The 23748-nt window shown below is 42.3% G+C and overlaps 2 protein-coding genes across 4 annotated transcripts in view; one reads left to right on the top strand and one right to left on the bottom strand.

The window, feature by feature from the left end:
- nek6 (NIMA-related kinase 6) overlaps window positions 1-21900 on the top strand; it is a 135699-nt gene extending 113799 nt beyond the window's left edge. For 2 of the 3 annotated variants that reach the window (XM_012953020.3, XM_012953021.3), the window contains 4 exons: window positions 4468-4575; window positions 10647-10741; window positions 15635-15748; window positions 20785-21894. In XM_012953020.3, coding sequence (XP_012808474.1) covers window positions 4468-4575; window positions 10647-10741; window positions 15635-15748; window positions 20785-20895 — 428 coding nt within the window. In that variant the 3' untranslated portion in view covers window positions 20896-21894. Of the gene's footprint in view, window positions 1-4467; window positions 4576-10646; window positions 10742-15634; window positions 15749-20784 lie in introns of all 3 variants that reach the window. The other variant, NM_001006699.1, reaches the window with a different exon arrangement.
- A 1271-nt stretch (window positions 21901-23171) lies between these two features.
- Window positions 23172-23748, bottom strand: part of psmb7 (proteasome (prosome, macropain) subunit, beta type, 7) — a 32388-nt gene continuing 31811 nt past the window's right edge. Inside the window, exon 8 of the mRNA XM_002938748.4 lies at window positions 23172-23396. Coding sequence (XP_002938794.1) covers window positions 23285-23396 — 112 coding nt within the window. The 3' untranslated portion in view covers window positions 23172-23284. The remainder of the gene's footprint in view (window positions 23397-23748) is intronic.

Raw genomic sequence — 23748 nt, 5'->3', positions numbered from 1 at the left:
GGGGGTGCCAATAAGAGCTACAATTGGCTATTTAATAGCCCCTATGTGGACTGGCAGCCTACAGAAGGCTCTATATGGAATTATACTGGGTTTTTATGGAACCAAAATTTGCCTCCTTACCAGAAATTCAAAAATAAGCACTTGCTTTGAGGCCACTGGGAACAACATCCAAGGGGTTGATGAGCCACATGTTGCTCACAAGCCACTGGTTGACTAAGGCATCTTTTAGCAGCCTCTCTGGCATTTGCAAGAACCTACAGATTGCCAGTCTAGGCCTGGCATTGACCCGAAAGTAGGAAGACCCAGGGACGATTCTAGCCCCTAAGCCACCCTGAGGCAGCTCTTTCAAATCTGTCCCCCCCCACGCCACAGTGCTTACCTTACTGGCTACAAAGTGGGTCTGGGGTGGGGCAGCATTGCTAGTACAGACAGTGCAATTGCGCTCTCTGCACTAGAAGAGCTGGTTCAATAACTGGAAATTACGGGAAAGTACAGCTTTTTCCCTTTTTTAAACCTCAGGGGCGCTGCCACCTGAGGCAAGGTTCTCACCTTGTGTCATGGCAGGAACGCCCCTGGCATGACATTTTCAACATTTCCTTTGGGAACTAAGATTCAGAATAGGCCCTGGCACTACAAGTACACAGAGGCCCAAACAACCCCCACCAATCCAACAAATAGTGACTGTCTAAGGCATCTTTCAGCAGCCTCTCTTGCATTTGCCAGGACCCGCAGATTCAGGGCTGCTTTAAGGTACCGGTTTTCTCAGGGCAAAATTTCATTGGTGGGCCCCCACTGCACCAATAAATTTGTAATAGAATAACCCCTTAAACTTGTAAAGTTCAATATAATAAGGCAGGAAGTAAAAAAATGCTCTGCGCTTACTGAAGTAGACATGGTCCCATGGTGTGCCACTAGGGACCAACAACCATGGGGGCAGACAAATGACAGAATGGTGATGCCTCAAAAGAGACAATGAAATTAAATAACCATACTACAGAGCTTTTTCAGTTGAATAAAATGAGGTGTCTGCCATCTCTGTAGGATGCTTCTGGCAAGAGTTATCCTAGAAGGTCCATTTATTAAAACGGCCCTGCACAGATTGCTAGTCTGTGACTGGCATTAACCCTAAAGTATGACAATGTAACATTTATCTGGTTATTTATGGCAACTTAGATGCCTTAATGTTAGTATCTTTATATATCGGATACTATATTTCAGTTGCAAGAATAATGAATGATAGCGTGATGGGGGGAAATCACAGCGATTGTTTCTGTTTGTGCATTCTCCGTAGAAGCCAAAGTCTTCAGGACATTACTTGTCTCACCTCAGTGGGTTAACAAACTCCTGTTTTCCGTATATTTTCTTTCCCCTGCAGCTTTTTTCCTTGCTGCTCATCCTGTTACCTCTGAACATTTTTTTTTTCTTGTTTTATCCGGCCTTTGATGCCTCTGATGATTGCGCCTGATGAAACTGTCAGAGGATGATGTGTTTTGATTCTTTTCTAAAGTCTTTGCACATCACAGAAATGAAGGGTGAAATACAAAGACATCGATCAGAGTTGGGATGCATGTAGCGTTTGGGGCGCTGGGACATGGAACTTCCTGGGAATATGCTCTGTTTTGGTTAAACTACAAGCTCTTCATATAAGTCCAGCGCTGTGTGAGAGGGAAAGATTAGGACATCTGAATGTCAATGGACCTCAGATATGCAATGTTCAGATTTGCAGACCTCCATCTATTTTGAATCAGTTTTGCCATCCTGCAGATTTCCTGAAAAGTAATATCCATTTGCAGATATTTACTGTTATGTTTGCTTCTCACTGGGATATCTACCGTGATAACCTGATTTACCTGCTTACTCACTAAGCTGTGGAAATACAGAGCTTCAGGCACAAAATATTCTCTTATGTAGGATTTGTTTGCCATGTTATTGCCCTTGCAGACATGCATTATGTGGGAACATTTATACACATAACCAGAGATGCATGGAATACAACATTTTTAGATTTGACTAATTGTTAAATTCTCCACAAAACATTTGACTTAATGTGAACCCTAATTTGCATATTCATTAAATGTAGGGCTGGAGCTAGGGGTAGACATAGGAAGGTACTGTTTAAACAAGGAAACCCCTGTGTTGTTCACACCTTTTAGTTTCTGCATTGTTCACCCCTCAGGCTCAGACTGTAAGCCCCACATTGTTCTCCTGTTCACACCTCAGACAGACTGTAAGATCAGTGCCAGCATTGTGTCACTGTATGTACTGCCTGCCCTATGCTGCCTGTGTGTATGGCACACACAGGCAACATAGAGCAGACAGAGCATGGCACACACAGGCAGCATAGGGCAGGCTGACTATGGCACACACAGGCAGCATAGGGCAGGCAGAGTATGGCACACACAGGCAGCATAGGGCAGGCAGAGTATGGCACACACGGGCAGCATAGGGCAGGCTGAGTATGGCACACACAGGCAGTATAGGGCAGGCAGAATATGGCACACACAGGCAGGGTATGGCAGGCTGAGTATGGCACACACAGCAGCATAGGGCAGGCAGAGTATGGCACACACAGGCAGGGTAGGGCAGGTAGATTATGGCACACACAGGCAGCATAGTGTAGGCAGAGTACTGCCAGTGTGTGCCTTACTCTGCCTGCCTTATGCTGCCTGTGTGTGCCATACCCTTCTTGCCCTATGTTGCCTATATGTCTTACTCTGCCTGCCCTATGCTGCCTGCACTACCACCATAAATGTGGGCATGGTCTTAAAAGCTCTTGTGATAACATGGGTGTGGTTTGAGTGCGCTTTAAAAAAAAAAGGGGAGTGGTCAAAATTGGCTTCCATTAGCAGCCCTCCACTCTGTATGCTAGAGGTCCGGCCCTCGGCACCACAGCACTGACTTAAAGGGTTTGCCTAAACACTAAGGGGCTGATTTACTAAGACACGAATTCCGACCGAATTGGAAAAATTCCGATTGGAAAACGAACATTTTGCGACTTTTTCGTATTTTTTGCGATTTTTTTGGCGCCTTTACGACTTTTCGGAAATTATCGCGACTTTTTCGTTACCAATACGATTTGCGCGAAAAAACGCGAGTTTTTCGTAGCCATTCCGAAAGTTGCGATTTTTTCGTAGCGTTAAAACTTGCGTGAAAAGTTGCGCTTTTTTCGTAGCGTTAAAACTTAAAAGGTGCGACGTTTTGCGCAAGTTTTAACACTACGAAAAAATCACAACTTTTTGCGCAAGTTTTAACGCTACGAAAAAATCACAACTTTCGGAATGGCTACGAAAAACTTGCGTTTTTCCGCAAAAATCGTATTGGTAATGAAAAAGTCGCGATAATTTTCCGAAAAAATCGCAAAATACCGATCATTACGAAAAAAACGCAATCGGACGCATTCGGCCCGTTCGTGAGTAAGTAAATGGGCCCCTAAGGGGCAAAATCATTAAAAAATAAAAAATTTTTTGGACTTGAGTTTCCTAGAGTTAATAATTGTTAGAAATCCCAAAAATTCAAATGGTCACATTGTGAAAGTTCTGCAAATCACAAAATTACGTATACAATTACTCCAAAACTTACTCAATTTACATAACTTCCAGAAAAACTGTTTAGAAAACGATGTAACTTGCCTAAAAACTTGCGTATCAAGCAAAAGACAATGCAGAGAAGCTTTGCAGGGACAAACTCCACTGACCCCCAATGAATTAAAAAAAACGTAAGGTAAATTTCACTGCCCCCAATGAACTGACTGACTTATTATTCATTTTAACTATTTCTATGAACTGCTTATTATGGAGTAACATCAGCCGTTTATATCGGGATCTGTTTACTGAATCAGCGTCTTCTACATGAACTTTGCAGCAGGGTAATGACTGGTTATTGGGCCTCACATTATGTAACTTATACAAAAACATACGTTACTTTCAAAGAAACTTACTCCACTGACCCCCCCCAGTACTGACTTTTTTCATTATTTCATTATTTTTATGAACTACTATTCACTAGTTATTGGGCCCCTAAACGTACGCAGTTCATGTAACTTATGCAAAAACGTATGTAACTTTTATATTGGGTAATGACAGCGTTAGGGGGCAGGTAGGTGGGAAGGGGTTAAACTGAGGGCAAACTCCACTGACCCCCTATAAACTGAAAGACTTATTCGCACATTAATCAGTGGAACTCTTTATATATATATATATATATATATATATATATATATATATATATACTGCTTATTATAGAATAACATCAGCTGTGTTTGGTACTGTGTGCTTCATGGGGGGCCCTGTTTAAATAATTTGTGCGAGATCCCGAAGTTTGTGATGGCGGCCCTGGCTACAACTCCCAGAATTCCTCAGTCATCGTGCCATACACCGGGCATTGTATTTCTAAGGGGATTTGTACCAGCAAACATTAAAAGTCGTTTAATTGAGTGTCAATAATTTTTCTCCTTTATTTTATTCACAGACATTAAGCCTGCTAACGTGTTTATAACAGCCACAGGGGTGGTGAAACTGGGAGACCTTGGGCTAGGGCGATTCTTCAGCTCCAAAACCACCGCGGCACATTCCTTGGGTAAGTATCTTTCTGTTACTACCAAGCGTCCTAGAAAGTCAGAACAAATGTTTTTCTCTACAACAGAGGAGAACACCTGATATAATATGAATATATTGTTCCAGATTTCCAGCATATAGATCAACATATCCATATGCTTTATTATCTCTAGGCAGCATAGCAACAATACCACTAGTGTTATTAAACCGTTGCATTTTCAGTCTAGAAACATCTTTAAACTGATGCCATACGCCTAAAGAGGACCTGTCACCCACACATAAAAAGCTGTAAAATAAAAGTCCTTTGGAAAGTAAACATGAAACCCACATTATCAATTGAATCATCCATACCTGTTATAAATCAATCAGAATATCCAAGGCTATTGTGATACTAATATCTACAGTTAGTACTAGTGGTTGTATTTATAGTTTATGTATGTGAGTGTATAGATTGGTAGGTGTGGGTTGTGTGTGCTGGGTTTACTTGGATGGGTTGAACTTGATGGACACTGGTCTTTTTTCAACCCTATGTAACTATGTAACTATGTAAATGTATTTAAAAATCTGAGCTATCAATCCTATATTGCCTGCCCCGCCTCTATGCCGAAGGCATAGAGGCGGGGCTGGCAATATAGGATTGACAGCTCAGATTTTTCAATTGCAATTGCTTTCATTTTCCATTCAGCACTTCCTAGATATAACCTTGATAGCAAATGTACAAGATATTGGGGTAAAACTAAGCTTTCTTTATAACAGTGTACACAAAATGCCTGCTTGCTGTGATTGTGTAATTTCAAGACTGAAGAAAAAAGAAAATCAATATTTTATATAGTGTAAATAAAGTTTATTTGGCTCTACTAGCATGATACAAAAGGATTTGGAATTATTCTTTAGGGTGACAGGTCCCCTTTCAAAAAACTTTTACGTGTGCTTGCCATTACCTCTCTGTTCATATTACAAAGCTGACTCTTCCTGCTGTGGCATTTCCATCAGAAATGGGGTTCAGTCTTCATCATCCAGCTGTAGCACCCCAACATTTATTGCTTAGGGAAATATACTTCATTATTCTGCCGCCTGTGCAATTATTACGGAAAAATGTTTTTTTGCCGATTTGTTACATGGTTGTTTAACCTTTTTTTTTGTATAATTGTGAATCCCAATGAAACATCGGCTTTGTTAAATAACTTTTTTGATCTCCATAAATAGTACATCTAACAATACACACATGACCCCTGCATTGTGCAATTCCAGCTGGCTATACGTAATACATATATAGTATATGCATGCCAGCACAGGCTTGAACGGCTATTTTGAAAAAGTAAGGCACTTCATTCCCTATTAACATCACGTCGGCTGGAATGAGCCCAAAATCTGATTGTGTCCACTTAGTGAGGAGATGCAGTGTGACAGCTTCACTTATTATATTAATGAACAAGCATTGGGGTTCCACGAGGCGCTGTGCTCGTATGCAGATTACACAAGGCAATGCAGGCACCACAAGCAGAGACTGAAGGGCGCAGAAGAGGCTAACTACGATCCATGGGAGTAAAGATGCTGTAATGTGTATCAATTAATCTCTTGTGACCCATACCTTGAAATTAATGAAGGAAATTGCTATTTATGGGCAAGGATTGTCTTTTACTTTCTGCATTTATCCTCTTAGCGATACAGAGATAATTAGACTGATTTCATGTCCTTCTTACAGAGTGCATTTGTTTAGGACCCCCCCTTCCCTTATCTCTTTATATTTAGATACAGGTATGGGACCCATTATCCAGAATGCTTGGGACCTGGGGTTTTCCGTATAGGGATCTTCTACCTTAAGTCTACTTAAAAAATTATATAAACAGTAATTAAACCCAATCAGATTGCTTTGGCCCCAATAAGGATTAATTATATCTTAGTTGGGATCAAGTACAGGTACTGTTTTATTATTACAGAGAAAAAGGAAATCGTTTAAACGTGAAATAAACCCAATAGGATTGTTCTGCCCCAATAAGGGGTAATTATATCTTAGTTGGGATCAAGTACAGGTACTGTTTTATTATTACAGAGAAAAGGGAATCATTTAACCATTAAATAAACCCAATAGGGCTGTTCTGCCCCAATAAGGGGTAATTATATCTTAGTTGGGATCAAGTACAGGTACTGTTTTATTATTACAGAGAAAAGGGAATCATTTAACCATTAAATAAACCCAATAGGGCTGTTCTGCCCCCAATAAGGGGTAATTATATCTTAGTTGGGATCAAGTACAGGTACTGTTTTATTATTACAGAGAAAAGGGAATCATTTTTAAAAATGTGAATTATTTTATTAGAATGGAGTCCATGGGAGATGGCCTTTCCGTAATTCGTAACTTTCTGGATAACAGCAACATGTTCAAAATAAGATCTTTAAAAAAAAAAAACAACAAAAAAAAGAAACAAGTTGCTAATTAGTTGCATGTAAATTGTGTTGTTGCTGTTAATGTTGTTGTGTGAAGGCATGCGCTTACCCTGTATTGTCTCTATGCACCCCGAATGGGAAAACCTGCTTTCTGGTTTCCATGGCAACTCTACAGAATATGGTGTTGTGGGGCCATGTAGTGTCAGCTCCATATAGGTTTATATGCACCGGAGCTAGAATCCAGGGCAATGCTGGCTTACATTGATTTGGCTTTATGTGTAGCCCCCATAGGTGCATCACATACATACTGAACAAGCAGCCCATTCAGTGTTTAAATGAACACAATACTATACCACTAACACACACACACTATACCACTAACACACAGCATGACTTTATGCTGTTCTTTGCATTTAGCACTTGCTGTGTAGCGCCAGCTGCAACTTGAGGTCTTTCATAATACTCTTCCCAAAGCTTTACCCCCCAATCACTCTTGTATTTTCACTTTTTACCCACAAATGGCAGGGCATAACTGTTTCGATTTATCATGTTAGTGACCCTTTGTGGCCTTTAACCCAAGGCCAAAGATGATGGATTATGTTGAGGCAGGAGGTACCAAGTGCAAGCAGTATATGAAAGATGGGCATCTTTCCTGTAATGAAAATGTATCTTAGGTTGAGATGATTAAAGGAGACAAATCCTCAGGAGAAATTAAAGTAAATATTCTCAGAATGCTTCTCTGAGCCAAGCACTTTAAGCAAGTTATTGAGCTTTTTGGTTGTTCATGGTCGGACATGGATCTCATACATGCCATTAGTTACCTTGGGGAAAAGTGCTTTTCTTTAAAGGTGGACATTGGGTTCACCTGTAAATTGCCATAAGGACTTGATCCAAAGCATCATGATATCTGTCTTAATTAAGTAGCTATGTCAGTGCTGGGGATGTGGCTATTGTGAGCTACTCTACAGCTTCCCCCTGGGGCAATGGCAAAACTAAAATGTACTGGGCCCTACAGTAAAATCATTTGAGTTTCCCCTAAGCTTCGTAAAGAAGACTCTTTTATCAGTGCCCCACTAGCCCCCCTATATCTCCTGAGCCCACTAGCAGTCACAGGGTCTAGTTATGCCATAAACCCCACCGTGGCCTCTGCAGCTGGGTGCAATGTGTCCAAACACGATGTTTGGCCCTGCAGAGCCCCCAGCGTCACTAGGAACACTTGCACACAGTTTGTCTGTAGCAGCAGGGCACACACAATAGTGCTCAGTACACCGACAAAGCCCCACTACTTTTGTCAATACTTGCACCCCAGTGCGTCCATTTTAGCTCAAAGCTCACCAAAACCTTCCTTACATAGTTACATAGTTACATAGGGTTGAAAAAAGACCAGTGTCCATCAAGTTCAACCCATCCAAGTAAACCCAGCACCCACAACCCACACCTACCAATCTATACACTCGCATACATAAACTATAAATACAACCACTAGTACTAACTGTAGATATTAGTATCACAATAGCCTTGGATATTCTGATTGATCAAGAACTCATCCAGGCCCCTCTTAAAGGCATTAACAGAATCTGCCATTACCCCATCACTAGGAAGGGCATTCCACAACCTCACTGCCCTCACCGTGAAAAACCACCTACGCTGCTTCAAATGGAAGCTCCGTTCCTCTAATCTAAAGGGGTGACCTGTGGTGCGCTGATTGTTTTTATGGGAAAAAAGAACATCCCCCAACTGCCTATAATCCCCTCTAATGTACTTGTACAGAGTAATCATGTCCCCTCGCAAGCGCCTCTTTTCCAGAGAAAACAACCCCAACCCTGACAGTCTCACCTCATAGTTTAAATCTTCCATCCCCTTTACCAGTTTAGTTGCAGTCTCTGCACTCTCTCCCGCTCATTAATATCCTTCTTAAGGACTGGAGCCCAAAACTGCACTGCATACTCAAGGTGAGGCCTTACCAGGGACCTATAAAGAGGCAAAATTATGATTTCATCCCTTGAGTCAATGCCCTTTTTTATACAAGACAGCACTTTATTTGCTGTAGTAAAGTGCTGTCTTGTATAAAAAAGGGCATTGACTCAGACTGTTTCAGACTGTCTCCTCATATCCTCACATTGTATTTTTGTTCTTCCCCATGTCCCTTTTCCATTATTCGCTCTGCAGTCGATAGGGAAAATATGATTTGTTTTTTACCCTGGTCAAAGTGCTTTGTAGCTGCTGAGACAGTGCATCTGTTTCTGTGCGCTGTCTGTCTGAGTGGAATTCCTTTAGCAGATGAGAAATCCACCTGCTTTATACAGTAGCCGGCACAGACAGGCACACATGCACCAGGGTTCCTAATATACACAAAGACCTCACCATTAGATTATCAGTCGGCCTCATAACCCATCTTCTTTTTCATGTTTTTTTTCTGGCTCTGCCCTTAGCTGAACTTTGTGCTGATTAAAGGGCAAGAAAACACTCTGTGCTAGAAAGGTTGTTTAAAAAAAAATAAATAAACAAAACACTGGACCCTGCATTCATTAGATTTGACATCAAAGCAGTGACATTTTATTTTTTTGCCATGTTTTACATATATTTTCCTTATGAGAAAACATGAGAAAATGTATATCAGTCTTTTTACCCCCGGTGTAGCACAGTTGTATAAAATAACCAGATGTTACTATTGGTGGTATATCTAGTGGTGGGTAATGATGGTGCCCACCAGACACTGGTCACTGTTTACGAAGTTGGTAGACAATTAGTGCCCTCCCTGATTCATATCTGATTGAGACTCATTTAGATAATTTTTAAAATGTTTTTCTCTGATTGAGTTGGAGATTTAGCTTTGTGATCCAAAAAATGGGTTATACACATTGCTTTATTGGCTGCTGCTGTAGGAGGAAATTGGGATAATGATCCATTTTTAGGCTCACTGGATTAGAGGTGGATTGGGTAGATCAGTCAGTTCAACCAAGGACTATATTGGGCTATGGATGTTGTCTGTGCTCTTCATGTATCTCCTATTGTGTATGGCCAGCTGTGTTTTAGGTCACATAGGGGCTCATTTACTAACAATAAGCACATTTGAACTTGAGCAGTAGCTCTTGGCTACCAATCAGTGATCAACATTGTTCAGCCAGCTACAAGTAATGAAATAAAAAATATGATGGGTTGCTATGGGTTACTGGGTTGAATTTTAATCAGGGTGGCTTGGTTAAATCACAGGCTGTGTGCCAAAGTCATCTGTTATTGTTCTGTTATTACCTCTGGCTGGTTTATAGTGCTGTGTTAAGGTCTTAAAAAAAATGTAATTTATCATATAGGTACAAGCCCCCCCCCCCCCCCCCCCCCCCCCCCAACTAGGCCGGGCCCTTAGGTGCCTTTATATAAAAACGATCCTGCTGCTTTTCATGAAATCTGTACACCACACTATAGAAAGCAGAAAGACTTCATGTCCCAGAATCCATCACTTTACAATGGAAACAGATGAGGGAGGAGTTGCGCGACTCAGTTGAGAAATGGTTTGTACGAGTCGGGGATAGATTTAAATGGTTTCCTTTCAATCTGTATCTGTGTAAATAAATGTATATTTATATCTGGAAGTTCTGATAGTGTCTGTGAATCTATTTACTATCTTTACCACATAAGCCTAACTGAATGACCTCTTGTCAAAAAGGGGGAAATATTAACTGAATACTGTTCCTTTTCATTTTGCAGTGGGAACACCATATTACATGTCCCCAGAAAGAATCCATGAAAATGGCTACAACTTCAAGTCCGATATCTGGTCCTTAGGGTGTCTGCTGTATGAAGTGAGTATTGTTGCTCTTCTTTGGTTGTGCTGTAACTTCCCTCTAGTAAGTCGGGTATTGCAAGTCAGTCCTGGCAGAACACCGCAACCCTTGTGTTACATTCAGCATATAAAACTTGTACATTTCTGACTGAAAATAGTAACTATTTGAGACACTGGGGATCTGCTCTGAGCTGCATTGTGCTGCCCCCGTGTGAACCCCAAACAGCAACTGTGCAGTGCGACCCCTGTTCCCCTGCTGGCCCCGGCATCCCATGATAAGCACTTAGTGAGGCCAGGGTGTGCCCTTTGACCTCCACAAGAAATTCTCCCAGTATCAGGAACTGTGCTGCCATGTCAGCCAGCTGCTCTGCTTTATTTTTACCTTGGCTTCAAAAAATGAATGTAGTGCCTTTGTTAAAAGGTAAGCTGGTTTATTCACTGCTGCGCTCTCTTTTTTAAATTAAGCGCAGTGTGCTTATTGATGCAGCGGAACCCTAGTGCGACCACTTGCTCTGGAAATTGCAGTTGCTCCAGGGTTAAAAAGACACAGCGCACTTGTGAGAGTCTGATGCATATGTTATTTTAATGGCAACCGGACTTTGTGTTCGATGCGCGTCAAAGTGCAACTGTGTGAATTTGGTGCATTAAGCATAACCCCCCCGGCAACGTGGCATTGCAGTTAAAAAAACATGGCAACTGCATCCAGTGTTAGACTGGAGTGTCCAGAGCCCACTGGAGCTGCCACCTTAGGGGCCCCCCACCCCAGCCTTTAACGCATAGACTTTTGTAAAACTTGAAGCTAGTCGGGCCTGGGTCGGCAGGGCCCACCATGTTTTTTCTGGTCTCCCGCCGGCCCAGTCTGACCCTGACTGCGTCCACAATTGCACTTGCACATTGCACCTTCAGGTTGTAAATGACCCATTGTTAGTGTGCTCAGTTTGCACCTTTTGTTCCAGTTTCCACACTCACTCTGTGCTACGGTATGGCATCATTTTGATAACAATACTAGACACAATAGTTCTGGGATAGGATAGGAGTTCTGTGTGTGGTCATATACAGAAATTGTCAGATGTGAGGTTTTCTTACAATTTTCATGATGTGTCCATGAAATTATCAGAATAGACATCCTTGTACCAAGAATTCTGGTTGTTTGCTGGTTTGAAACTGTTGGTTGGGTTGGCTCACACAATAATTTGTGTACAGTCAGTCTGATGATAACATAATAATAGTGGCATAAATGAATTTCATGATTGGTTCCCAGCCAATGTCTTTGCAAGTCAATCCATGGCAGCAGAACCATCTTTGACCTCTAGGTATGCTGGCTCCCTTAAGCCATATGACTTGAGTTTATAGCATATACTATATAGTATATGATCTCCTTGTTAGTGGCTTTATTTGCTTTTACCAGTTCCTAATGTCAAGGTCAGTGACCTCCAGACTGGGATACGCTATGCTCTGCTTTGGGGGAGTGTAAGAAGCTGTACCCTAAGTTGTGAGACACACAGTGAAACAAGTTGTGTGTTGGTTAGAGTGTAACATTTGGAAGAGAAATGCAGTAACACACAATTAGAATCACCTAGGCAGCTTGGAATGAAATTTTGGGCAGCTTCCCTACAGTCCAGGGTTTGTCTTTCTGCAAACTTTAATAAGGTAAACAAGACCCTAGCAACCATATATCTGCTGAAATTCCAAACTGGAGAGATGCTGAACAAAAAGCTTATTAATTAAAAAAACTACAGATAATAAAAATGAAGACCAATTGCATATTATCTTAACAGCATTCTTAAAGTTAATTCAAAGGTGAACAACCCCTTAGGGCCGTGGCAGACAGGGAGATTAGTCGCCCGCGTTGCAGCACCACATATGCCATCCCACCGGCGATTTACATTCTCGCCAGTGGGATGGCATTTCGGGGAGATTAGTCGCCCGCGACAAGGGAGATTTGTCTCCCCATCTGCCATTACGGCCCTTAAATGTTTAGGGTGCTGGCACATTGGTTCTTTAGACTGCCATGGTCCCTTAGAATATGCTCAAACAGGATCCCAGGACTGGATTAATTGCTATATTGAAATGAGATTCATACGTCAGTAGCCAGTAGTATATGTAGTAATGTGGATTTGCCACACGAACCTGCTGGTATGATGCACTTGGACGAAGGGCCGTTGCCAATAACAACCAATTAGCAATTAGCTTAGAACGGTCTTTTACAAGTCAGAAAACGAAAGACCTGATTATTATGATCACATATTTATAAAGCGCCAACCTATTGTGCAGTGCTGTATAATAAATGGATGTACATAACATAAACAAAAATACAGCCGATACAAGAGTAACGCTTAGCCCTGTGTTTGTACATAAGCATGCAGTTCTGCTGACCCCTCTGGCAGTAACAGGATTAACCCCTTAGATGCCATGGGCCTTTGGGCTATCGCTGCACTGCCAACCAGAGAAAGTGTATAAGTGAATTCACCCCACTGCCCATCATTCTATATTCTCCCTTCAATAGCAGGAAATGATTGTAAATCTCCCCGAGTACTTATTGTTCTCTCCCCTGTTTGGGGGACTCTGTCATCTGGATAAATTAGAAGTAGATAAAAATAAGCGTTCCCCCTCCGGTTTTTTACCTTTCCCTACAAGCAATGCCGTTCCTTGGCAATTTCTGCACAAATCTACAGCAATTTGCAGTTGCCCTAAACCTGCCGTGTCTGTGCCGGACGCATTCACATAAAGGTATCTGCCCGAGCAGCAGTAATTGTTCTAATCATAATGTCAAAACCCAGCACCGCACTTATTAGGGACGCACACCAGCGCCTGCAGTCTCCTCGCCATGCTCCAAATTGTCACTTATTTCACAAAGAATTGGTGAGTCTTCCCCCTCCCGTTGAGGTTCAGGTCACCGTGTTCAGTTGTATCAATGGCAATGGTATAAGGAGCATTTGTGACTTGTGTGATTCTCCCCCAACTGAAGCGCATCAGGAGATATTGCTCATTCTACACGCAGCCATGGGAATCCATTACTTAGTGGAAGCATGTTTTTTTTTTCAGCCTCTCCTACTATGTTACTATGGAATAGCAGAGAGCCATTTTCCCATGATGCATTTCTCTAGTTTTGCATCTTTTTCACTTATGGATGCACTGAATCCACTTTTTTGGATTTGCCCGAACCCCCAAATCCTTTGTAAAGGATTCAGCCGAATACGGAACCAAATCCAAATTAGCATGTGCTAGTTAGATTTTAGAAGGGTTACATTTTCAACTTCCATGTTTACGTGACAAAAAGTCACATAATTTTTTGGATTCTGATTTGGCCGAATCCGAAAAAAAGCCTGAATCTTGGCCAAATCCCGAACCGAATCTTGGATTTGGTGCCTCCCTAGTTTTACTGACACCCCCAAAAGCTTATGAAGAATTCAGAAACTTATACTGAGAGCAAGAGCTTTCTGGGGTGCCCCTACTATTGGTACAGGGGCTCAGGCAAGTCTGGGCTGGGTTCAAAATAGGCCCTGGCAGTACACAGAGGCCCAAACAGCCCCCACTGGCCCAATAAATAGTGACTGTCTATGGCATCTTACAGCAGCACCTATGGCATTTGCCAGAACCCACAGATTGCCCGTCTGGGCCTGCACTCAGGTGGTGCCAGGAGCTGTAACTATATATATAACATTGCAGTAACAGGCAGCAGCCATGTAGGGGTTAACAGTGAGTTTGTTATGGCAGTAGCTATAAAGAAATCCTACTTGTTTCTCTTGCCTTCCCTCACAATGGGGGTTTAATGTCTGTCATGAAAGGACGGCCGCTCCGCATTGGATCCCTGTCACAGCGCATAGTAATGAGCAGAATCTCTAACCTGAGGACGTAAGGGCAGATTAATTATCAAATAATCCCTTATTAAAATCCTAACAAGCAGCATTAAACATCAGCCAAGGAAAGGGGCCCCCAGAAGAAGCCAAGCAGCACACGCTCCTTGCAGCAAAACAGGATAATACCAACAATTACCCAGTATAAGCTCATTAGGACGGGGGCCGGAGAGCGGCTCAGCGCTGGGGTGGGGTGACAGTGAAGGACAGTGACAAGGAGCTCTCCAATCACATAATGGTTTAATAAGCAGCTGGCAACACAATGAGGGGTCGAACGCAGAGGGGGGAAAAAATGCTGCCTCTTGCTTACTAAACCTGAAGGCGATATTAACTCCTTCAGCTATTCACCGCTAATAGAAACGTCAGTGGAGCGCTCGCGGGCAAATAAATATTCAGGCCTTGTGTGCCTGTCTTTCTGTTTAGCAGTAGTGCATAGAATGTGCTTGTTATTTCTCATCTGAATGTTTAGTGTCAGGGAACCCAAGGAGATTATTTATATATTTTTTTTAAAAATGTATTTTAATCTTCACCCATCAGTGCTGGGAATAGTGCCCTGACACTGAGTATCCCATTTGGCACCCATCAGCCTGCTGCAAGCGCAGGGGTTGCTTTCTAAGTATCCTTGCTTATGGGCTGCAAGGGTAGTATTTCAGGGTAATGGATGAAAAGGTGCAGTGTTTGCCCAGGTCTAGTAACCCATGGCGACCAACAGATTTGTTGCCATAGGTTACTACACCAGGAGCAATCATACCTCCTTAGCCTTTGGCACAAAGTCTTTTCAGTCTGCTTTATTGGCTAGGAGCTCACAATCAACATTCGGGAAGCATTGGCTGTGGTTCATTTGGCAAGTGATCCACTGATGTCAATATCCTTGCCCAGTAAAACCACTTCATATTTGAACACCCCAGTTCTCTTGTAGGTTTGCTCATATGATATGCTCCTCTTGAATCCCAGACCATAGAGTGTTTGTGTTTGGTTCAAGGGGACAAGTCAGTATCCCTACCCATTATATTTAACTGATGCTAAGAACATTGATATATTTGCATTCTTTGCAGATGGCAGCTTTACAGAGTCCTTTCTATGGAGACAAAATGAGCTTGTTTTCCCTGTGTCAGAAGATTGAGCAGTGCGACTACCCCCCTCTGCCCAAAGAACACTACTCGGAGAAGGTAAGCGCTCAGTATATGTATGTATATCTTTATTTATAAAGCGCTACTTATGTACGCAGTGCTGTACAGTAGAATACATTAATACAAACAGGGGGTTATTAAGATAATAATAGATAAATACAAAGTATAACAATAAATACAAGGTACAGTTGCAATAAGTTGAGTCAAAAAGACACAATAAGGATGGAGGTCCCTGCCCCGTAGAACTTACAATCTAGATCTATATGGCTATATATATATATATATATATATATATATATATATATATATATATATATATATATATAGCAAACACTTATTTACTTTATACTTATTCCAGAATCTCTAGTAACCCTATTGATGCAGCATTTAGATTAGCAGCAGTGATTTGCGGCCCAGATGTGGAATGTCCCCATACAGCGGCTGCAGTATTCCGCGGGCCGGCACACAGACTCTGGGCATAATCCTGCCAATAGGAAGCTGCCGCTGCCGTTTGTGTATTTCACGCTCCTGTAGCACACGGCTCGGCGTTTGCCTGCTGGTGGGAGGAATTAGTGTAAGCTGACAGATGTGTTTCCTGTCGGTACAATTAGTGTCTGTCCACCTCCCTCTGGCAGTGCTAAAGAGCACATGTACGTACAGTGATACAATTCAGGGTGCGAAGGAGAGTTTAAGGCTCCAAAGCACCAGCTCGGGCAGAGCCAGGCGCCAGATGGTGTGCATACACTATTAGCCGAGTGCTAGAATGGGAGCGCGCGGGGCAAGCCCTTTGGCTCTGGTGTATCTGTCTGTACAGGCTGCTTCTGCCAGCTCAAATAGTACATTGTCTGTTCTTAGACACTGGCTGCAGAGTACCATCATCTCTGCTTTATACAAGGTGGAGCCTAATACAGATACTCAGTGTCGGACTGGGATGCCAGGGGCCCACCAGAAACCTTAGACTGTGGGCCCACTCTCCAAACTAATTTTCATCCACTCCTCACTCAACATTTATATTTTCCTAGTCTTTTATCTTTACATACAATAATCTATTTTTCTTTATTTTTAGTCTCTTTGTTCCCATAGAGAAATATTGAATGACCATAAATTAGACCAAATGGTAAGAGGCAAGAGGGCCTACTGACACCTGGGCCCACCAGGAGTTTCCCTGGTATCCCTGTGGGCCAGTCCAACACTGCATGAACTCCTTTCATTCAGCAGCAGGCCCAGACTGGCAATCTGTGGGTTCTGACAAATGCCAGAGGGGCTGCTGTAAGAAGCCACAGACAGTCACTGTTTATTGGGCTGCTGGGGGGCCTCTTTGGGCCTCTGTGTACTTGCAATACCAGGGCTTAATTTGAATCACAACCTGTTCAGGTAGGCAGTTGCTGGGGCACTATGCAGACCAAGTCAGCAGCGTATTAGCCTATCTATGGGCCCCTTATGATGGTCTACCTGACCAATTCTTTTTAAATATCTATTATACAGGTTAGAAAACAAATAAGGACAGTCTCTTTAGTGGCACAACGGTGGTTAAATCAAGCAAAATCCACTCGCTTGCTGAACTTGGCAGACAATCGGATCTTGCCATGAGTGCCCACCTTAACTGTTACATGAGACAGAAATAGACCATCCTCCAGGTTGTTCTTTTAAGCCAATTTGTGCTGCTTGTGCTTCATGGTAAGACTTGGTAAGGGGATAGGAAGTGTCCCAAATATAAAGCTGGCCATACAATACTGATAATATTGATACGTGTGGGTACCCGGCTCAAGGGCCCACCACCCAGTCACCGCCATTCCCCACATGCCCCCAGTAACCACTGTTCTTGCTCCACTGCACTATTTTGCTGATAAAAATGAAAGATGGGCGTGCATTCCACTGTGGAATGCACAGCCATCTTTAATTTTTACAGCAAATAAAGTAGTGGAGCAGGCAGTGGTATTGGCTAGGGGAAGCTAGCAGGGCACTGCAGTTTTTCCTGGTATATGAATAGGCCAGTTTGACCCTGTGTACCAGCCTGCCAGTCCCAATTGCCAGTAGCTGCCAGTGTGCCATATCTGCCAGTGTATGATGCATGGCCAGATGAGATGGGTATGAATGGGAACAATAGAAAGGTGGCTATGCAGCATTTGACACAGGAATGGCTGCTTTAAGGTACAAGCATGTATTTTTTAAAGATATTATTAATGTTAATTATGTTGTTAGACCCTCCATTACTGGCTTTGGTATTGGGGCCACTCCATCAACCCAGCATTTTCCCCCACATACAACACACCAGTAATTGCACGACAGTTAATAAACCAGCCAGTTGTGCGATTAGTTAGACACCATGTTCATAGCAACATTATCCCTATGCTGGCCCATGCAGGTTCCAGTAATGGCTTGGAGCCACTCAGCCCATCCAGCTCAGCCCTTAGCCCATCCAGCACAGACTAACAACTGCCTGCGTGGCCTTTGGCCAGCCAAGGTTTCTGTTTCTGTCAAAAGATGAATCAATATTGGAATCAATTATCAAGTTACTGGCAGTGTCAGCTCAGCAGCCAAGGCAGGTTTTGTAAGGGACTCGAGGGATACGGGGACACATTATGCGCCTATTCTTTCCCTTCCTCCCGCGCACCACAAATGCCTCGCCATTGATCATGTTTGCTTGTTGTGTTCTTCTTTTCTCCCTGCTGAATGTCCCCCTGGGAGTGCAGAGCTGAAGCTCGGTGTCTTACTGATCAGCTCGGTAATTCCCCCGGGCCTTGATCTTGTGTAACCCAATAAAGATCCAGACTAACATTGCTCTTTCACTCCTCGCTCACTGCACCGCTAATTCTGTTTCACGGGCGCTGATCGGCTTCATTATGTGTGATAAAATATTAAATGCTTCCCCTGTTTTAAACCAGTGTAGCAACTTGAAAATTGCTTTTCTAGCTGCAAAACAATCAATTCCCTATTATTGGGCTTCTATCTGCAGCCGAGCAATTAAATCATAAGGATTCCAGTGATTCTGGGGGGTTGGGGGAGAAGGATCAGAACAGCTTTTCCAGCGGCTTTTTGGGAAGTGTATTTTAGGGCAGTAAATGATTGAATGATAAATAACCTGGGTGGTATGGAGTTAGATTATAGGATATATAACCCAGGAATGGCAAGTGTCGCTGCGGGATAAAATGAAAGTGGCGGTTCATCTTCAGGTCCAACTTTTAGTGTTATAGAATGGCCTATTCTCAGCAACTTTTCAATTGAACTTCATTTTTTAGATATTATTTTTTAATTATTTGCCTCCTTCTCCAGCTTTCTAATGGGAGCCACTGACCCCTGCAGCCAAAAAACAATTGCTCAGTGAGGCTCTCCTCTTATTTATGCTTCTGTCTTTTTTTCAACCCACTGCCTGGTTGCTCGGTTAAATTGGACCCTAGCAACCAGATTGGGAACAACCTTTTTAATATAGAAAATTAGTTTATTATTCATAAAAAATAATAAATAGCGATGAGCAAATTTTTTTGCCTCAATTTTATGACGTAAAGCAGTGATCCCCAACCAGTGGCTCAGGGGCAACATGTTGCTCCCCAACCCCTTGGATGTTGCTCTCAGTGGCCCCAAAGCAGGTGCTTATTTTGAAATTTCTGGGTTGGGGGCAAGTTTTAGTTGGATAAAAAACAGGTATAATGCCAAACAGCCTTCTGTAGGCTGCCAGTGCCCATAGGGGCTATTATTTAGCCAATTATAGCTCTTATTGGCACCCTGGAAGTTTTTTCATGCTTGTGTTGCTCCCCAACACTTTTTCCATTTAAATGTGGCTCACTGGTATAAAAGGTTGGGGATCCCTGGTGTAAAAAATGTTGCCTCGCTGACTTTAGAGCGTTTTGCTAAATTTTCTGCAAAACGATTTCTGCAAACAGTTCATTAGTTGCTTTAGGTGACTAGACCTGGTACAAATGTAGGCTCTTTTATTCCCTGGAAGCAGTCCATACGGCCTATTCCCGGGCTAGCCACTGTGCCAGAAAGATTTGGTGGAGGTAAAAGCAATGGCTTCTCTATGGCAAGAGTACATGGGTGGGATTATCCTCTGCTAATGTGTTGGTGCTTCCATATTGCTGCCCATGGCTATAATAGGGGGAGATAGGACACAAGGAATTCCCTAGTATATACTTATATTAAGCATACATCTGTGGGGGAAACTTACATTAGGCCTCACACTGAATAGTTAGACTGAGCCATTACAGCACCAGCACACTGAAGCCAAGCCTTTCATAAAGTTTTAGTAGAGTTTAATACTTTGTGTCTAAAAAAGTCAAATACACTATCAAGATTCATCACCCACTCCTCATTACTCTCTGTACCAATTAAATGGAAGATATGAAAGGGCATCAATCCCACTTATTCTCTCTGTTTCTAGAAGGATGTTTGTAACTCTGCAGATTCTGCATATTTTGGCTTTGGTACTATCCCTTGTAGCCATAACGCACCACCACTTGTCCCAAAGCCTTTTATCCCAAGTAGTGACACACTATATAGTAAATGTAATGTATCCTTTCTTTCTGTACTAAATGGAACATAACCGCATACTGCCGGGAAATTATACTAGCGAAGAACAACAGTTGGTACGGGTTAGTGATCAAGATTTCACCCATACCCCAAAATATATGGGACACCAGTGTCCCGGTAGGATTTGGCAACAGATCATTTCTATTAAAGAGAATGAGAACTACTAGCCATACTTGTATAGAAGAACTCAGTGACAGTTGTATCAGACTTGAGGCCACTGCAGTAATGTGCATCGTGTTTGTTGGTACCACATGTCCCCCAAGCACACAGCTAAGAGGAAATCTTGTTGTGCCATGCTAAATTGGTGACGAGCCAAAGCATAGAGAGACTGTTGGACAACCCCAACAATAGGCCTCCCGAGATCCCTCAGTATAAGAAGGCCTAAGCTTTATGTTGGCAGTAATAATCATTTTTTGCAGTCATTTCTAGGGTAGGGTATGTGGGTGACTTTTCTCTTCCTCTCCTGGTACGTGTGAGGCCTTGCTCACATATATTGTATGAAAGCCTTTCCCAAACAGCTAAACAGAATGCATCTCTATTTCTTGCAGCTACGAGAGTTGGTCAGCATGTGTATTTACCCAGACCCAGACCAAAGGCCAGACATTGGCTACGTTCACCAGATAGCAAAACAGATGCACGTGTGGACCTCCAGCACATGAAGATGCGAGGACGGACCCTGATGAAGCCCAGGCAGCCCCGCCTCACTTGATTACGTCTCTTCCGAGAAGTAGAGGCCAATGGAGCTTTGGGAAGAGCCCAAGTCATTTGATAACCGCGCCTAGTATTGTGTAAACCAGGCTCGTGGTCCAGGCGCCAAGGCCACAACTCCAGGAGGCAACGCATTTAAAACTGATTTTAGATGTCATGTTACAAGTTGTAGATTCTCTGAAACAAGCTGTGTGTAATGTAGACTAGAGCAGAATGAAACACGGTGCCTTACAGCATCCGAAATAGAATTCTAATGTGAATATTGAAATAATTCCTCTGGTGAACTTGTGTTTGTATGTCCTTAGTTTACTGTGTTATAATAGCGCAAAGGAAACGCATCGGATCAATTGCTTTCCTTTCTCTCTCGATGTGCCAATCATTTATGGAATAACATGTTTATTATTGTTCAATGTGTTTGTCAATGTTTAAGAAAAAAAAAATAAGTTGAACTTTGGAAATTTTTATATTTTTTTGTTTGTTTAAAAGGGAAGATGAACAGCGAAGAGAACAGTGCTCACCTCACTAGGGAGGGAGATTCTTTTATATAAGGAAATTCTGGCCGTACCGTGGCAAAGTCACAATGGCACCGGCTGTATTTAGGAGAGACTCGCTTCTAGCTGCAAGCAAAGGAATACTTTCAGAATGGATTGTGTCTGACTGCAATAAAGCAAATGCAGCGTTATCTTCTGTGCAGCGTGAATACCCTACCTTTTCATTCGAACTGTGAATACTTAGCAAATGTGAAGGATGAACAGAACTGTTTCTAGTACAGGAGGCTGCGGCGCCATTGGGAGCGCTGGAGAGTCGCTCTAACATTATATTCAGACTTGCTGTTACAGTATCTGCTTCGTATGTTTTTAACGCAGCTGTCTCGGAAAAAAAATAAAGTGTTCTTTGTGGTTGCTTTTGAAAAAAAAAAAAATTCTTTGCAAATAAATGATTTCTCCATATTTTAACGTTTAGTTTCCTTTGATGGAAGTTTCAAGTAACTTGTAGACTGAGGATGAGCTATTTTTACGACAGCGAGCCGATGTGACAGCTATATACATGTCACGGATTTCTACAGGGACAAGTGACAAGCCATCAGTTCATCGGCGCATATTACTTACTCATGGAGATTTTAAAGCAAAAAAAACTGACCTTTTACTATAAACATAGCACATGTTCCTGTATAATGGTTTATATGGGAGGGGGGGGGGGTATTTTTTGCACATGTTGCCCTTAAACATGGGGTTTCCATACCAACACTGGGCTCAGGGATAAGTTAAGAACATGGAGAACTTGCTGCAGTATAAATGCCAGGCTGTGACTTGTTAACTTGCCCACCACTGGGCTAATCACTTCCTTACCAGATACTCATGTCGCTCACTCAGTCTTTAAAGGGTTAGTTCACCCATATTGATCCCGATATATAAAAGGGTCGTTCGCCTTTAGATTAACTTTCAGAGTGCTATTCTGAGAATTTGCAACTGGTCTTCATTTAATTCTTATTTGCGGCTTTTTGAAAATGTAGCTTTCTGTTCAGTAGCTTTTAAGTTTGGAATTTCAGCAACTATCTGGTTGCTAGGGTCCAGCTTAACATAGCAACCAGGCAGTGGTTTGAAGAAAAAAAAACGAATAAGAATAGAAGAGGGACTAAAGAGGGAGATGAGTAATAAAAAGAAACAATAACAAAAGTGTTGGCTGACAGAGCAATAGTTGTTTGGCTTCTGGGGTCAGGGACTTCCATTTGAAAGTTGCAAATGTGGAAGGGCAAAAAATTAAAAAACTACAAAAAAATGAAGACCAATTTAGACATTGCTAAAAATAGGCCATTCTATAACATACCAAAAGTTAACCTGAAGGTGAACCACCTCTAACATATTTATTGGGAAGGATGGCAAATAGCATCAGGAAGGATCACAGGCTGCGGGTTCTTCCCCAGGTTCTGCATTTGCTTGTCCCACTTATGTGCTGGATTAGTACAACAAATCCCAGTGACACGTATGGTTGAAAGAGTTGTATCCAATATTGGGAGGAGGAAGGTGGGAGTGCACGTTACAACACTAAGTGGAACCAACATGTCTATGCTCTATAAAGGAGGCTGCAGTGGAAGCGGCGCACGTTTCTCTGAATGTGTTGAGTTGAACATAGACATGTTTTATAGGCACTGGAGCTGTATCAGGTTCACAGATGAATGGGTGCTCTGAAAACTGAAGGGAAAAATACAGAAAGAAACCAGGAGCCATTTTTAAGTTTTGTTTTTTTTAATGGATCATAAGATAACGCAGAAAATGCTTAACATGATAATGTGGGCTAACACGGGATGCAAAAAGATGCCAATACATTTACTTAAGAGACTTAGGAAATATCCATAGTTTGCACGGATTCTTCCATCACATCCAAGTTGAAGTTGGTAATCTTCTCCGACAGAATCCCCGTGGTACCTTTCTTGTATTTATAATTTCCTGTCCTATTAAAAGATCAAATGCATTTGCTTTAGTGAAGGTATTAGTTCTACCCCAGTTGTCTATCCAGTGGCCCTGCTGCTGTCTCTGCTTGCTCTAAGAAAGGGGCACTTACATAGGACCTGCTGGCCCTGTGTATAATATGGCTCTTTTAGTTAATGTCCATAGCTACAATATATAGCAATGACTAGAACGGAGATATCTGTAGGACTTATTCAGGGATTGCGGGGCAGAAGAAAACTCCAGTACTATATAATTGCCCTTTGTCTCAGATGTAATAAAGTGAGAGAATTCCTGATAGCAGGAATAAGAACCAGAGCATGGTTTCCGGCCAGGCTGTTCAGGTCAAAACGGTCT

This window comes from Xenopus tropicalis, chromosome 8 (assembly GCF_000004195.4).
Source record: "Xenopus tropicalis strain Nigerian chromosome 8, UCB_Xtro_10.0, whole genome shotgun sequence".
Classification (NCBI taxonomy): Eukaryota; Metazoa; Chordata; class Amphibia; order Anura; family Pipidae; genus Xenopus; species Xenopus tropicalis.
This window is presented reverse-complemented; position numbering and strand designations above follow the sequence as displayed.